This window comes from Crinia signifera, chromosome 7 (assembly GCF_055691185.1).
Source record: "Crinia signifera chromosome 7, ASM5569118v1, whole genome shotgun sequence".
NCBI classification, from domain to species: domain Eukaryota; kingdom Metazoa; phylum Chordata; class Amphibia; order Anura; family Myobatrachidae; genus Crinia; species Crinia signifera.
This window is the reverse complement of record NC_139223.1, coordinates 195,503,458-195,520,878: the sequence shown is the minus strand read 5'-3', so window position 1 is coordinate 195,520,878 and position 17,421 is coordinate 195,503,458. Positions and strand designations below refer to the sequence as shown.

At 44.2% G+C, this 17,421-nt stretch overlaps 1 protein-coding gene across 2 annotated transcripts in view; it reads left to right on the top strand.

The window, feature by feature from the left end:
* HAT1 (histone acetyltransferase 1) overlaps positions 1–17,421 on the top strand; it is a 66,249-nt gene that overhangs the window by 30,760 nt on the left and 18,068 nt on the right. For both annotated transcript variants that reach the window (XM_083154815.1, XM_083154814.1), the window contains exons 6-8: positions 5,077–5,198; positions 5,693–5,797; positions 7,727–7,833. In XM_083154815.1, the coding sequence (XP_083010941.1) occupies positions 5,077–5,198; positions 5,693–5,797; positions 7,727–7,833 (334 nt within the window). The remainder of the gene's footprint in view (positions 1–5,076; positions 5,199–5,692; positions 5,798–7,726; positions 7,834–17,421) is intronic.

Genomic DNA, 17,421 nt, shown 5'->3' with positions numbered 1-17,421 from the left:
ATATGTTGCACAGATTATATATCACTATGATGAGATAGGTGACATTTTGAGGGAAAGTGTCAGAAAATGCCCAAAATGTAACAATGCACCGGGTACTTTCTACCAGCTGGTGTGGGAATGTCAGGTGGTGCAAGGGTTCTAGGAAAAGGTTACATCAACTCTAGCAAATCTAGGAATAAGGCATGATGAGGCAATTCTTACACCTAAATGTTGTCTGTTGAATGTAACTATTTATCAACCTATCCCCAGAGATGAAAAAGGAAATGTGTTCATTGGTCAAGGTTATGATAGTCAGAACATGGGCAGCTAACACAGGCCCAGATTTTTTCAGCGTTGGTGATTATACGGTTCTACATGAAAAACACATTTACATCCATAGAAACACGATTAATACATTTTATAGTAGAATAAGTGGATGAAGGCATATCTTCTTTTTATTTATTTTTCTTTGTGTGTGTGTGTGTGTGTTTTTTTTTTTTTCATTAGGAAGGGTAGTTTGGATTTACAATAACTAACAGAAAAACATATATATTCACAAATAAGAAAATTGCATAAAGAACCGTATAAAAATCCATTTCCTACGCTATGTATTGAACTTGGCCAATGCTGGACAGCTGTATTTGATGTTAGGTGTGGTGTTTGTGTATATGTGTAATATGTATGTATAATGGGTAATTGTTACAATATGTAAATGTACACGTTAGTAGGACTGTGAGTTGATATTTGCAATTACCTATTGAATTGTATGTCTTTTTCTTAAAAATGATAAATAAAATGGGGGAAAAAAGTGGTAGTTGCCGTGTGGCATCAAACTGGCGTGGTATTTGCATTGGCAGAAAATTGCTCCTTTTACCTCACTGCCATAGCTGTGAGCAACGTTGCTTTGCTGTTATCCAGGATGTGCGCGCAGCAGCCTTACATTGGAGATACCTGAATTGTCCTGTTAGTGTCCAATAAGATGTACTTTGAACATGTTTGCTCTGCTTCTGAGGAACCTCATAGGAGTGCCAGCTTCTACTAGATTGGTTCAGAATGATCATATGAGATTACTTTCAGAGGCATATGTACTAACACCAGTCTGTAATGTAAATAGCTGCTTAAGCTTTCAATTAGGCCTTGATATTTAATTTATTTTTTCCAAACTGCCTGAAATATGTATTTAGATGCGTGCCTTGCATGACCTCGGCTCTGCTTTTTCCTTGTGTGGTCAGTACACTCCAGAATGAATGAGAGATGGATTGGTGGGAGTAAGATCGCTCCTGCAAGATTTGACGCAGTCTTCTCATATGGGGGCAGATGTATTAAGAGATAAAGCCAATCAACTCCCAACTGTTATTTTTTAAACATAATGTAGCTGATTGGCTGGTGCGTTATCACCTTCTACTTTCCTTTATATCCACTTTATCACATCTCCAGGTTTAATACATCTCCCCCCTCAGTTTGTTGACCACAGTAACAGACGCATTACTTTCCATCTGAATCTTTATTTTATTTTTTATGGAATGTTTTATTCGGTGAAATGGGAGCTGGTTACTAGATGTTGGTAGCTGCAGTTTTTCCTCAATGCATCAATCAACTATGTTTGAACATATGTCACTGCAATCATTCACAAATCAGGGGTGGTTTGTTCTATTGGATCTTATATTAAGTAACGCAATCAGCAGTTTCCTCGAAGTGTCTTAATTATGAATTGTTCAACTGAGCACAGAATCGTCTGGTAGTGTGTGCCTAGATTTCCACCCGGGTGCATGGATTGTGATGCTGCGTCTATGGAAGAGCAGAAGTTCCTGCCGCTGGGAACAGTGAGGGCATTCCTGGCAAATGACGAAATACAGTATGGGACTAGACAAGCAGAGAGATGAGTCTTTATTATGCAGATGGAGTTTGATGAAATCCAAACTGGGGACAAATCATTGGTAGACTGCTTCTTTGTTGTAATTTTGGGAGCCATTACCACTCTGCAAAATTACTTCTAGCTGAAGAATCCCGTTTCATTGGGGGTTGGGGGCTTTCCTTAATGTGAAAACTAACCACAAAGTATTCTGAAAGAATAGTTCTCCTTTATAATAACAACCACCCCATGCGGTCATGATAAATCTAAACCAGCTTGAATAACGGACTGTCTTATGCAGGTTTGTGGAGTCTGTACGGGATGCCGTCGACCACTATTGGTTTACAGGCAAAAGGTCGACCCATGAAAAAGGTCACCATGCATTTAGGTCAACATGGTCAAAAGGAAAAGGACGACATGAAAACATCAACATGAGTTTGTGTTTATGGTGTCTTTGTCGACATGGACACTGTATAAAACCCCCTTTTACACTGAGCAGGTTAAAAATGTCAACCCAATCATTTGCTGAATTGCACAGGTCAAAGGGTCAACCCGGGTAGCAAGTCCTGGGTCGCCGACCCTGATAAAAAGCGACCATTCAGAGCATGGGGACAGACTCTTTCCAGATGCAAGGAGATGTCCTCTCCAAGTGCCGGCACTGCACGCGTGTGCGGAGATGGCAATAGCAATCTTGGGGCCCTGTACAATTATATTTCTGGTGCCCCAAACTAATCCCAAATCCACACAACCCTGTTTGGCACAAGCCTCATTTAACCTTTCACTGCTCCAGATCCTGCTTCCAAGTGCGGACTTTCTCTCTTTCTCAGTCCTGGCTTCTGGCTGCTGCCTTCTGCTGGCCTGTCACCTTCACAAAAGAATCCCGAGCAGGCACAGAACAGACGACCTGCGCATGCGCTATAAAGTACAGGAGACTGAGGCGACCGTACCAGCAGCGGGTGCGGCTGCAGCCCCAGGCCGTGTGCACACACAGAGTAGATGGCTCTGAGCGCCGAATGGCAGGGCGGGCACACAGTGACTCAGTCAGTCTCAGCCACACACAGATGGTACACAGTAGACGGCCGGGCCGCGAGGGTCATTGACTGGCCAGCTAGAACAGATGGTGGCCGTGATGGGGCATGAAAGCTCTGGGGCCCTTCGGATCGCTGAGGCCCATCACACTTGTCTCCCTTGACCCCCCCCCCCTGTCACCTGCCCTGGCTGTGTGAATGGCACTCGTCTGGGAATAGGAAAAGAAAAGTAGCGCTAGTACACCAATGAACATTCACAGTATTTAATATCAAATAAAAACATGTCAAACCCTTATGATAAGACACCAGGATCCGTTCCTATGTATGCCACCACTGTTACTAAATGACTCCAATAATGTCCAAAGGAGAATCAAACACACGTGGTAGGTACCGGTTGATGGTAGGATGACAGTGGGTAGAGTTTGATAATTACCACAATTGAATCACCAGGAGGAATTGTTCCATTCGGAATGCATATCAGCAGTGTCTCTCCAAAAGGGGTGAAGGTACCAGAGTCCGCTTCACAAGACCACACAGTCAGACTCAGTCGCACAGAGATATGTCTCCTATCTCTCCAAAATGGGTGAAGGTACCAGAGTCCGCTTCACAAGACCACACAGTCAGACTCCGTAGCACAAAGATATGTCTCCTATCAATTTAGTCAGTGCAGTCTCACATCGCAATGTAATGAGTGACACATTTAAGTGAAAAGCACAAACTGATGTGCATGGGACCTGGCGTGTTAAGAAGGGAGGTTTGGTGCGACTGCAGCAATAGTGTCAGGGCACATCTGGATCGAATCTTTAGTCAGTGATTCTCAGCATGATGGCAAGTAGAACATCATCTGTTCCCGGGACCTGCAACGTCACATCAGTAAGGTGTCGGGACAGTTAGTCAGGATCCACCTATTACATTTATTTCATGTTTTCCTTTGACTAATAATTGCCCTTTAGGCCTTCTAACTGCATAAAGAAACTGAAGACGCGGCAACTGTAACAACACGATCTGTGTAATATGTTCATCTCCTGTTTGACCTTTTAGGTGGTTTAACTTTGCACTATGAATGTTCCTTGTAGCATCAATGTTCATGTGGGGAACCACAATGCCCCCTATCCTGTTCCATACTCCTTTTGACTAGTTATGTTGTTCAAGGTCCTTGCAGTAAGATCCTCCATAATTCTGGTAGCTGAAGCATAAAAGATCGCCAGGAAATCATTGTCTAGCATTACGTATACTTGGTCTCCGTTGTCAAACAAAGCAATTTTTTTCATTTGGATTTTGAAAATATTGATTACAATATTCCATTACTGTCAAAACTGCCACCTTGCAGAAAAGACAGCAGCTTTTGACATGAATAAATCGGAAGAGGTTCCGACCTATTCAGTGCTGGCTGTTTTTTTTGTTTTTTTTTAAAGGTCAGAATGTTCCCACCTGCCGAAAATGGGTGCCGGATGGGGTGCCAACAGTCGGGATCCCAACAGGCATTTACCCGACGTCGGGATCCTGACTGTCAGAACTCCTAAAGCCAGGTTCCCAACGGCCACCTGCTATTTTCCCTCGTGGGGGTCCACGACGCCCATAGAGGGAGAATAGAATAGGTTAGCGTGGCGAGCGCAGCGAGCGCGCAAGGGGCTTAGTTGCGCTCACCATGCTGTCTGGGTCCGGTCAGTCGGCTAATGACTGTCGGGATCCCGACTGTCAGACCCCTTTACCACACCCCCGAAAACTAGGTGGATTGACGGAATATCTGCTAATCCACCTGCTTTTGATGGAAACGCAGCCAAAACCAATCCCCACGCCGGCCGGGTGAGCATCAATCGGACAGCCGTGGCATTGAATAATGGATGGCGGATCCATTCCGGCAAAATAATTTCGGAATGGACCTGGCTTCAATTGAATATATACCTTTTAGTCTTTTGAATTATTACCTTTTATAAGTAATATTCCTAAAAGTGAAAAGAGGGAAATAAAAAGCTTACAAGTGTTCTTTATGTAATAAAAATGTCTCTTTGGGACAGGTGTACCAAGCTTCAAAAAGTGATAATATATTTATTTTGTTACATTTTATTGTCTAGCCAGTCCTTGTCCTCCAAATTGTCCATTCTATGGGTCTATAGGTTTGGGTAGATGGTAGGATTCCTGGACTAATCACTAGGTAGCATTTTATTATTTTCTATAGACCATGTGAATTCTGACCTGATGTGATATTTGCTCTAGGCTGATGTAACCTGCCCAGGCTTCAGAGAGTACCACGAAAGACTCCAAACCTTCTTGATGTGGTTCATCGAGACCGCTAGCTACATCGACGTGGACGATGAGCGGTGGGACTTCTTTCTGGTGTAAGTGCCATTCTAAATCAACATTAGACTCCCCTCCTTTAACAAAGCTTGGACTTTTAATTGGTAGACACCAATTATACAGCAACAGTATAATGATATTTTTTTCCCAGGCAAGACAAACCATTGTTTACAAGGCTCACAATTTCCCTTCATTGTGTTTGCGGAGGCCTGCAGAATAGCACTGAATTAAACGCAGTTGTAGATTGGAGTGCTGAATGTGGGCTTAAACAGTAAAACAAGCTTTGCCTGTGTTCCCTTTTACTCGCCACCCATTCATGTGCACAATAGGCAAGTGCACTGAAGTGATGCAAAGAGGGCTGATTTATCCAAGTTGCAGCTCACCAATTAAGTGAATTGTGCATTCAGAATAAAGCAGGTGTACCCATTGGGCCCTTACAGCGTAGCTTGCTGACACTGGAAACGTTCTCGTAGAATGGACCCTGCATGGGAGCTTGCCTGTAATTGACCTGCTTGGCTTTCTGTTTTATCTGCAGATTTGAGAAGTACAATAAGGACGGGACTACACTCTTTGCGACTGTAGGCTACATGACAGTCTATAATTACTATGTGTACCCAGACAAAACCCGGCCACGTGTAAGGTAATTGCCAGTGATACACGTGCCTTTCTGTGTGTTTTTTTTTTTTCTTCATCTTGTTTTTCACAAGTGAATCTCACTGAAGTCCCCAATTCTACCTATAATTGTGTTTGGCTTTATGAGAGAATAAAGGACGGTGAAAGACACAGTATAGTTAGAGCTGGGCCACTCTCTATTCTGCTGGACCATAATTGCAGCATTTTATATAAATCTTTAATTTGAAAGATGTCCCCTTAGTGACTAATTAAGGCTTTTAGTTCTCTTACAACTTTAAGATACAAACTACAATGTGAATTTGTCAAAAAGTCATCTTTAAACAGATAATTTCAGTTCTTTGAAAAAAAAAAAAAAATTAATTGTAGTTCACCTAATAATGTGACTTTCAGCATTGTATACATATATATTTTCTTTATTAACAAGGTCATTTTCCATTTTAAACTTTTGTTGTGTAGTATAATGTAAAACAAGTTTTATATAATACTTTTCCTTTATTGTGATGGATCAAAAACTGCAACAAAGTTACACTTTGCAGTCACGACTTGGGGAGATAATAAACATCCGAGTTTTATGTTTTTAAATACGGGCTAGCCTGTAATCTAATCAAAGTAGGTTTTATATCAAGTCTCCTCCTTTTTTTTTTTTTCTTTTAAAAGATTTATAAATACTTTGGGTTGTGTTTTTTTTTTTTTTTTTTTTTTTTGCTTATCGACACAAACATTGACACTTTCTAAGGTACACTTTGGGAACAAGAACCACAGGTTAAGAAATTTTAACTAAAAGGTGAAATCTTAAATTAATAAATCAGGGAATATTCCATGTTCGACCCAACTCTAAAAGCAGAATATAGAATAAATGGTGATGTAATGTTCTCATGGAACGAAAGGGACCCGAGAGTCTGTTTCAGATTATATGTTCTAGTAAAATTAGGGTTAAGGGGTTCCGGTTGGCATACCAACGCTAAAATACTGACACTGGTCAGAAGACTGATGTCTGGATCTTGCCAGTGCCAGAATTCAGAAGGTCGGCATCTTGATCATAAGTTTACTGGGGAGAGTTGGATTTAGGGAGTGAAGATTTAGGCACTAGTAGGAGGGTAAGGTCAGGCTGGAAGAGGTGGAGAGGTTAGGTACTAAAGAGGTAAGGTTAGTTTTAGTCTGCTGGGGGGGGGGTAGGCTTCAGACAGGTAAGGTTGGGGGAGGGGAGAAGGTTGGGGAGAAAATGCGTTGGGTTCCTGTTCATTGGGATGTTGCTTTCAGACTGGGGACTGCTGGGATCCCAATTTACTCTCTTTGGTGTAATAGTTATGCTTTGGTGGCACACCCTGAGCTGCCCCAATGTATTCCTCCTGCGTAATTCACTACAGGGGTAGAAGTGCAGACCGGAGCTGGCATTTAGATTTCAATGTCATTTAGGTATGACATTAGGGGCGAGATGTACTAAGCATCGAAAGTGATAAAATAGAGAGGGATAACCCCCCAACCAATCAGCTCTTACCTGTCATTTTTCAAACACAGCCTGTGACATGGCAGTTATGCACTGATTGGCTGGTTGTTTATCACTCTCCATTTGATCACATTTAAGCTTAATACATCTGGCCCTAGGTATGACTAAACTGCCATTACTGTATCTCCATTTCTCCAGTGTGTTCTAACTGAACTGTATTTTGGGACTGTGTAATATAGTTTGTTTCAGAGTGTCTAAACTAGGCAGCAAAATATCAGAGATCTGACTGTTACCATTAGCCATTGCCATTTATTCCCTAGTGATAAAAACATGCATTGATTGTTGTAGAACTAGTGTCCTTTTATTATACAGTATAACCAAATATGTCATGTCAGCAAACACTGCGATATCAGAAATGATCTCATGTTTTCCTGATATATCCCCCTGTATTCTTGTCATTTAGCTTATTCTTTTTTTCTGTCTCTGCAGCCAGATGCTGGTTTTGCCTTCATTTCAGGGTGAGGGCCACGGGGCCCAGTTGCTGGAGACAGTTCATAGATATTACGTTTCCTCTCCCAACATTTTGGATGTCACAGGTATTGTATAAGTTACCATGTGCACACTACTTAATCATATTAACAGGAGAATTGCAGTGTAAAATGTTTTTATACTGTTAAAAGTCCAAATAGCGATTTAAAGATGGCGGGTCATTTTGCTGCTTTTCTACACCTAGTCGCCTCCACTATGAGGGCTGTTTTGTCTCCAACAAAATGCAGTTCTGAAATGACACAACAGGCCAGTGCCCATAATTCTGTTTTAACCCTTGTATCTTTTTGCCAGACTTTTTAGAAATCTTGAATGGAATGTGAATGTCTTTGTGATTGCTGCAGTCACTGCGAGGAGCTCTGCTAAACAATTTAATTTGGCAGCAGTTATTTACCATGGTATCGGAGATAAATACCCTGTTTTTGGGTGCCAGGGCCATGTAAACACAGGTTCAGGAACTTGTCCCAAATTCTATGGGCCGTATTCAATGCGGCCGGCGAGGGGGTTAAATGTCAGGGATTGCTGAAAACAAGCTATCCTCGCCGTTTAACCCCTGCGCCAGCTGCTCACCCTATTCTACATTCCGGGGGAATCCTCTGTCACAGGACGGCGAGGATTCCCCAAAACCATGAGGTTCGCGGCTAATGCAGGGAGCCCGCTGCATTTAGTGAGGGGGCAACGGCGTGTGCAGGGGGCTCAGACTAGATGGGCCAAGTGGTTCTTATCTGTCGTCATATTTTATGTTTCTATGTTTCAAGCTGTGACAGCGAGCAATCAGCACTCCTCGCTGTCACGGCTTGCAAAAATCATTGAATACACCCGGATGGGTTAATGCCTGTTAACAGTTCATTTACCAGTTAAGAAACAGGTGCTCTAATTGAATAAAACCAGAGGCTATGAGCCTATTTCAAACCCAGTAAAGTTTCAGTGTTTATTGAATTCCCCCCTTAATGAGGGACTGCCAGAGTCTTTATGGAGAAGGGAGATAATTCTTTGTATTTTAAATTATTTCTAGTTTCCTGCTGCAAAATTACTTTCCCCCAGGGCCCCTGCCCAGGCTGGTTGGGCCTGGGGCTGGTTCTTAAAATAACCCCCCCCCCCTGTATTTTGGGTACCCGGCCCTGCAGCTTGGGGCTGATTTAAAAAAAAAATCAGCGGAGCCCTATCTTATTTTTTCCCTAATTTTTTTTAAATAACCCCGGCTCTTTGAGCCTGGTGCTGGTTACACCCGTGAGGGGGATCCCACAACGTTTTTTACATTTATTTATTTTTGTTTATTTTTTTACACACTCAGTAGCGAGGCGAAGCAGGGGGGAGAACAACAAGATCTACTAAGATCTTGCCCGCTGGAGCGCTAACTCCCCCCTCCGGCGATGCCTCCTCCAGCTGACAGCGCATCAGTTAACACTGACGCGCTGTCTGCTTCTCCCCGGCCGGCTGGACTGCGCGAGATCTCGCTACTCTCGCGAGATCCCCAGCGCAGCTCAGAGCCAGCAGCAGGGACAGCACTGTCCCTGCTGTGGGCAGAGGGCATCGCCGCCTGCAGCTGTCGAAGGCGATAGCTGCAGGCGGCAGAACGGTCAGCGATGACAGTTAAGCGCTGTACTTCAAATAGTACATGCGCTACGTCGCCGCCCACACATCGCCGCCGTTAATGTTCCCGCACAGCGGGGTTGATAGATGCAGTGAAGCGCTGTCCCCTGCTTTAGCGCGGGTGGATAGTGCAGATGCCCCACAACGCCAGATAATAAATCTACCCCTAAGTTCCAGACCTATATATTTTAAGGAATACAATAGGGGCTGATGGTGCTTTTTATTGGGGGATTTGCTTTGCCTGACTCTGCCCGGACCATTGGGTAGCCCTGGCCGGGTTTATTACAGCAGCTTATTGAATATCTCTCAGATATGTTTCGGTTTTCACTCAAAGTTGAGGTTTTGTACATCAAGTGTTGAACCAGTATTGGCACTAGTGTTTCAGCCAGCCAGCCTCACCTCTACTGTATAATATTAGTGTTCACTTCTTGGTGCTTGTGGAATTGTTATCTCTTTGTGTACCGTATATAACCTTTTATATACTCGCATATTGCCTAACCATTTTACCCCTTACATTTCTTTAGACACTGTGGGGTACATTTTACTAAAGCTTCTAAAAATGTTAAAACGGATTTTGTTTATTATTTTACAGGATGCAACCGAGAAACGAGACCCCTGTCAGTCTCTAAAGCAGCTTTATACAGTTATGTTGTAGCACAAAACAGATGTATCCCCATACACCCATACATTTGGCCTCTTTTCACCCGATTCCGGTGGATCGGGCAGAGAAATTGGGTGAAAAGTAGCCAAATCGGAGGTGGGCAACATCCTAGTGTTCCCGCTAGGCTGTTTTAGCGGGGCGCTGCGCCCTGCCCGATTTTTAAAGGGCAAAATGCGCCCTGCCCGTCTCTTGCAGCGCCCCGCTAAAAACAGCCTCACGGGGCAGCACAGCGTCGCCGTTGACAGCGATGCCTGGCGCTTCCCCGGCAGCACAGTGTATTCGGAGGGGCCGGGCCCGCCCCCTTTGATGACTGTGGCGGCCGGGCCCGCCCCCTTTGATGACAATGGCGGCCCAAGCACGCCTCTTTCATTACGGCGGCGGCCCAGGCACGCCCCCTTCATGACGTCGGTGGCCCGGGCACGCCCCCTTCATGACGTCGGTGGCCCGGGCACGCCCCTTTCATGACATCGCGGCCCGGGCACGCCCCCAGCTGTGACGTCGGTGTGCCCGGTCCACACCCCAGCGCCCTGTCCGGTGTCACTCCTAGAGTGAACACTACATCCGATGCGATGCCAGTCCTGCGTGCATCAGGTCGGAGGTCAGACCTGCTGCATATCCGACTTCCGACTTGGCCCACCTCCCGGCAGTGGGGAAGGGGTTGTATGCGGAAGGACTGCATACGATATATCATGTGTACCTGCTGCCCAGGATGCTCTCGGGCAGTTCAAGGGGTATCATATGAGACTTCTCCCCTTGGAGAATAGTGTACGGGGGGTCTTAAGTTGTATACAGTATGTTTATGTATTCTATTACTGCAGTATGAACGTGGCCCCTTACTCTGCATAGAGCGCATTTATGTCAGGGATTGCATTAATTTGGCAGTCCATCTCTTGCTTAACTAAATTCTGTTTTTGCCTTAAGTGTACTGTGATGGAAATTGTAGACTAGCTACCAGTGGCACCTCTTCCTGGGTCTGCAGGGTATTTTTTGGTTCCATGATTCTTTGTATGTGAAATCCTTTTAAGCTTGATTAAAAGTCAGTAATTGCAGAAGCCAGTAATTGTCCACTGCACAGGATTGTTTATATAGACCTGTTTCAAGGTGGTCAGTTCAATTGTGCTTTTATGCATTGTTTTTTAAAGCTTACACACTATTCCCTTGCAGGCTGTGTAGGATAATACTCTATTATACGCAAGTGCTGTTGCCCATCGAACAGTTTAACGTAATTAGAGGGTTCTATGAAGAGTTGTAAGGACTTATTTTGGGAAGAGGTTGAACTTTCTTTAGTGTGGAACATTGAGAACATTGAGGCAGAACACTGCAAACAATGGACTTGATTCTGAAATGCAGAGAATGAAGGCGGAAGCCACGGCTTGTGTAGTATTTGCTACCGATACTGAAGTGTCTAGTAGTTCTCTGCCGTTTGTGAAGGTAAAGTACACAACAGCAAAGACTGCCCTCACCAACTGTAGATATGTCCTTTTTATATGTTCTTAACATTGATTTCATGGAATTGTTAAAACCTAAATGGAATTGACTAAATCTAAAGTAAAAATTCCTTGCAATGGAAACTGGTTAGGGAAAACTAGAACAATGACATTGGAATGACACCCACAATATTCATGGTTTTCAAATACTCTTTAACAAGACAGGAAGAGCCAAAAAGTAGTGTAGAGCGCCAAAGGGATTGAATTTCCCTAAAAATAATTAATTCTGGCGCTCTACACTACTTTTTGCCTTTTCTGTGTACCCACCTTTAGGGGACTGAACCCCCCCTACGTGTGAGCTGCCACAACAACACACCCCATCTCTCCAGCGCCTTTTATCACCTGGTGGTGATTCAATTTTTTTCAAAGACAGGAAGAGCACCTAATATTCCCTGACTGGCCCAGCTTTCATCTTCACGTATTGGCAGGATTAGATAGAGTTCTCTATAAGAATTCCCATGGTACCATTGTTTGATTAGTACTTGAGGAAATTGTTATCTATTTGGCAGTCTGTTTTATTTTTTGGGCTATGCTTTATAAATGGGAAGTGAGCACCTCTACAATACACAGGCTCCAATGTCCTCTTGCAGGTCATTTTTATGTCCCATGAAAAGAATGCAGGGCATGTGTGCTGTGTAGAACAAACCAGTAGCTAAATGATGCTAATAAGGGTACTTGTTTCCTAGCACGGCGCCCATCGGGTCCCATCGCATACCTTAACTTAAGGTATGCGATGGGACCCGACCAACCCGATTTCGGGCTTTTTTTTTTGAGGTTTCCCGACAAATGTAAAATCGGGTCCATCGCATGCCATTATAATGGCATGCGATGCGACCGACCCGATTTTACATTGTAAGCATTGTATGTAATGTTAAATTCCTATGTAAAATCTGGTCCATTGTATGCCATTATATTGGCATACAATGCAACCAATGCGATGGACCCGATTTTACATAGGAACCAATGTTAAATGGCCCCCCCCCATACCCAATTTTTAATTGTATACCCACCCTGATAAGTAATTTCTATGTCAAATGCCCCCCCCCCCCCCATTGTTAACGCCACCCCGAAGCATGGCTAGCGTGGCGGTACGCGTCCTCCGACCTTTTCAAACCCCCACTATACACGTTGGCGTGGAGTTGGTTTTATATAGTGTGGCGAGCGCACGCGTAATACCTGTGAAGTAATGTGCGTCCCCTCGCGGGGCTCGCTGCGCTCGTCACGATTCGGGCTCGCTGCGCTCGCCACACTATATAAAATCAACGGGGGGGGGGGTATGAAAAGGTCGGAGGACGCGTACCGCTGCGCTCGCCACGCTTCGGGTTCACGTTGATCGTGGCGTTAACAATGGGGGGGCATAGAATGAAAAATGGGGTCTGGGGGGCACTTAACATTGGGGCCAATGTAAAATCGGGTCTCAGGGACCATTTAACATTGGTTCCAATGTAAAAAATCGGGTCGGTTGCTTCAATCGCATTGCATGCGATGCGATTGGCCCGATTTTGGCAACCCAATTGCATACAATTAAAATCGGTGGTGCCGTGCTAGGAAACAAGTACCCTAATAAGTTTTTAGGGTTTTTTTGTGCCCGCGATTGCCACGTCCTTTTGATGTTTTTTTGCCCGAAAATGGTAATGTTTTCACAAAGAAAAGCCATTAATTGAATTGTCCCCCCCAAAAAAAACAAAGGGCAAGAAAATAATATGCCTTTTTTGTTTTTAGCTGTAAAATTTGCTAATTGAATTCTCGCCTTCGCTTGCTATAATACTAAAGGAATAAAATATCTTGTTTTCCCGTTCTTTCTCAATTCTGATATATTTATAAACGTTGCAGCCGTCTCGGAAATAACCTGAGCCTGTAGCAAAAATGAGCCCTGACTGTTACTAACATGTCTGACATTAGTGACGGAATAACTTCAAAATAGTATAAACTGTATTTTCTGCTGCCAAAGGCAAGAGTATTTCATAGAGGTGACAAATGACACTTGCCCGCTTGTGCTGCTGTTTGTGCCTTACCAGTGCATTTCCCCTGGTGTCATTTCTTTAGTGTTACGCAAAGGGATCAGTTTAATAAATGGTGGCCTGGTGCTTATTTCTGTCAATGTGTGCCTACTACTGAATAAGCCCCATCCCTGTGTCGCCATGAAGGCAGACCCTTTGCATGCGCGGATGTGTTCCTTTACGTAATTACGTAATCCATAATATTGCTCTGATCTTGTAGACCCTGTTACAGAACTGCATTTTGGGCGCATTCCCTGATTATATATAAATGCTCGTTTCTGCCTGTTCGAGTCAGCTGCATCTTTGTGACCCCACTGGCCTCCAGTTGCTTCACAATTCCAAACTCCATGTGAAAGCCCTCGGTTCTAGAACTCGTGTGCCTTCTGCGTTCCTTGTGTATTACAGCGTGCCTACTCTTTCCATCCCATCTCACTTCTGGAGGGGCACACGAGAGGAACGATAGGAATGTCATCTTTTTCTCATTGCTTCTCGAAAAAGAACTTAGTGTTGCTTCATGGCCGAAGTTATTTCTCGTCCGTACGTTTGCGTTTCTCGTGCCAAGCCGTCAGCGTATGCAGTAGCATAGAAATGAGATCCGTTGTTGAAAGATAAGCTGCCAATATTCTCCTGTCTGTTTGAAATGTATCTGTCATGTTAATCAGGAAAGCCTGTTTTAAGAAAATGTTTTCCAGATTACAAAGGAGTTTATTATACGATTACGGCTTCTCTTCTTTGATGTCCTGTAATGTTTTCCATTTGAGATGGGCCTCTGATTTACTCTGGAGAGTAACATTTGTTGATGTGCTGGGGAGATGGGATCTGTCGCCCCTAACCTTGTGCTTGTAAACATGTATATTTTACTGTAGACATATCCCGTCTGCCCTCCGGGATGACTTTACATAGCTGTTCTAGAACAGGGAAATGTTTTTAAATGCTTTGGCACGTGGTTTGGCTGTTCTGTCTTTTTTTGGGGGATGGGGGTTTGTTGAAATGTATTCAGAGTGATGCAATATTCAGACTTGGTGATGCTGTGTGTGTGTGTGTGTGTGTGTGTGTGTGTGTGTGTGTGTGTGTGTGTGTGTGTGTGCGCGCTAAATGTTTTGCTTACCAGCCACTTATATGTAATCTGCAACTGGTTAATCTTTCTTGATTTATTGAATTACCACCTAAGAGAGAGCTTCCTGTGCTGCTCTCAGAACCGTGACATGCAGAGGGGTATCTCTCCTTTTAGCTGGGGTGGTCTTTCTTCTGTATACCAGATGTTTTTTTGTGTCGCTGATTTTCCAATGTTTTTCACCCACATATGTTCCTTGTGTATGCTTGGACTTAAGTTAAACTTTATTTTTTTTCTTTTGTTTGACCACTTTAACTTGAATGCAGCATTTTAGAATGACATGCTTGGCATCTTTGGTCTGAAATCGGGCATTTTTGGTTTTATTGTTTGGTTTGTCCTGGAACCCAGAAGATCTTTTCTGCGGGCACGCTGACCTAACACTGGGACATCTGTATGGGCCGGTTTAGGCAGGTTGCTACATGACCAATCTTCTGCTTGTGTAAAGCAGAAGCGGAGTATAGCTGGGTTAGAACTATACAATATATTGAAACACATTGTGATTCACGATGGGTCTCACCGAGAATCGGATATTGATGCTTACATCAATCATCTATTTGGATGGGAAGATTCTGAGTACACTACTAAATGGAAATACAACCCAGTTAATATAGAACATCGCCATACACACAACAAGATGCATCGTGTGACAACATGATATACGGTATATTGCCACATACTTCATGTAACAACAAAGCGCCATCTGTCCAATTGTGCCACACATGTCAGCAAATTGTCATACTGCACCATCTACGTGCAGGTGTAATTGGCAGAGTCACTGAAATCTGTATGTGCAGAGTCGATCGTCGGTGTGTGCCATCATGTGTAATGGGTATTATGGTGTGTGGTATAATGTGTACGGGCGGGGCATTGCAGGGTGCCATAATGTGTAATTGTCATTACGACAGAATATGTAATGGGCATAGCAGAGGATGACCATGTTTGATGGGTGTAATCCTAGTACAGTGTGCAATCTTTTATGTATGTTTTTTTTTCTAATATAAAATGTGCCCTCCCGATTAAAAAAAGTGCCCCTGTCTGGTTGTCAGCACCCTGCCCTAAAATAATCCTGCAGAGCGGCAATCAGGCATGCCAGCAGCCATTTTGGCGCAATGGGTCCAACTGGTGGGCTGTGAGAAGGGTGGCTGTAAGGGGGATGTGGGGGGCTATGTGGGAAGGCGGTCATGGCGCTGCCCTAAGCTGTTGCATGCACTTCACAGGAACTGCACACTACGGTTATACTGTACCTGATCTGCTCTTTCCATAGGTTTATGACAGATCCCTACTGCCAGGTCCCTACTGCCAGGTCCTGCACCTATTAACCCTTCACTACATCTCCTGCTAGAAGCTGGTGTCTTATAGAGGGTTAATTAGGGGTTTTCAATTGTGGGTAGTGGCGTGCTCCCCTCTGGTACCTGTCAGTTACTGTTTTCGGTACTTGTGTATTATCACGGCGCCTGATTTTATCTAAATCGTATACTATATCGCATGCGATTTTTCGGGCGATTCGATCCACGATACGATTTCGCGGCCGATTTTCAGCGATTTGCATGCTATTCCATCCTTGTACACCCCCACTATCCAAGTCAGGCCGAAGCGTGGCGTGCGTCCTCCCGACCTGTTCATAACCCCACTATCCACGCCTGCGCGGAGTTGATTTTATGTGGCGTGGCGAGCGCAGCGAGCCACCGAGCCCAAAGCGTGGCGAGCGCAACGGAAAACGTTCCCGAAGCGTGGCGAGCGGACGCGGAATACACGTCAAGTAATCAGTGTCCCCTTGCCACGCTTCGGGATCATTTTCCGCGGGGCTCGCCACGCTTCGGCCTCGCTGCGCTCGCCACACTTTATAAAATCCACTCCACGCCGACTTGGATCGTGGGGGTATGAACACGTCGGGAGGACACATACCGCGTTCGCGCTCTACGCTTTGGGCTAACTTGTAGAGTGGGGGTGTGCAAGGATGGAATAGCATGCAAATCGGCTGCTAAATCGCATCCGATTTTTGCATGCGATTTGCGGCTGATTTTACAGGCGCTGTGATAATACACAAGTACCCTGCTTTCTTTAATCTAATTAACAGTTCCTGTGTAAGTGTGATTGTGTGTGTGTTTGCAGTGTTTTCCTTGGCACCAGAAATGATGGGCAGGACAGATAGGCTTCTCAAAAACTATTCTCCTGTGCTGCGGGAATATGCTCACACACTATATACCCCTGAGGTAAAAGCCACTATGGGGGTTATTTTGGTTCACTCCTTCTGGCAAATTCCTCCTTAGATGGACAAAACCATGTGCACTGCAGGTGGGGCAGATGTTACTTGTGCAGAGGGAGTTAGATTTAGGTGGGGTTTTACTTCAAAGTGAGATATACCATATATACTCGAGTATAAGCCTACTTTTTCAGAACATTTTTTATGCTGAAAAAGCCCCCCTCGGCTTATACTCGAGTGAGGGTCCCACTTGAGTCAATACGTTTTCCCAGTTTTTTTGTTGTACAATTAGGTGCCTCGGCTTATATTCGGGTCAACTTATACTTGAATATATACGGTATATTGCAGTGTAGAAATAAAGCAGTCAGTATTTTCCCTGCATAGAAACTAAATAACTCACCCAAATCTAATTCTCTGCACATTTTATATCTGCCCCCCTGCAGGTTTTGTCCATCTAAGTAGGAATTTGGTTTTGTCCATCTAAGTAGGAATTTGTCAGAAGGAGTAAACCAAAATAACCCCCTATTTGTGAATCGTGTGCTGATTCCCCTAGTACAGCTGCAGATACAGGCTCCACTCC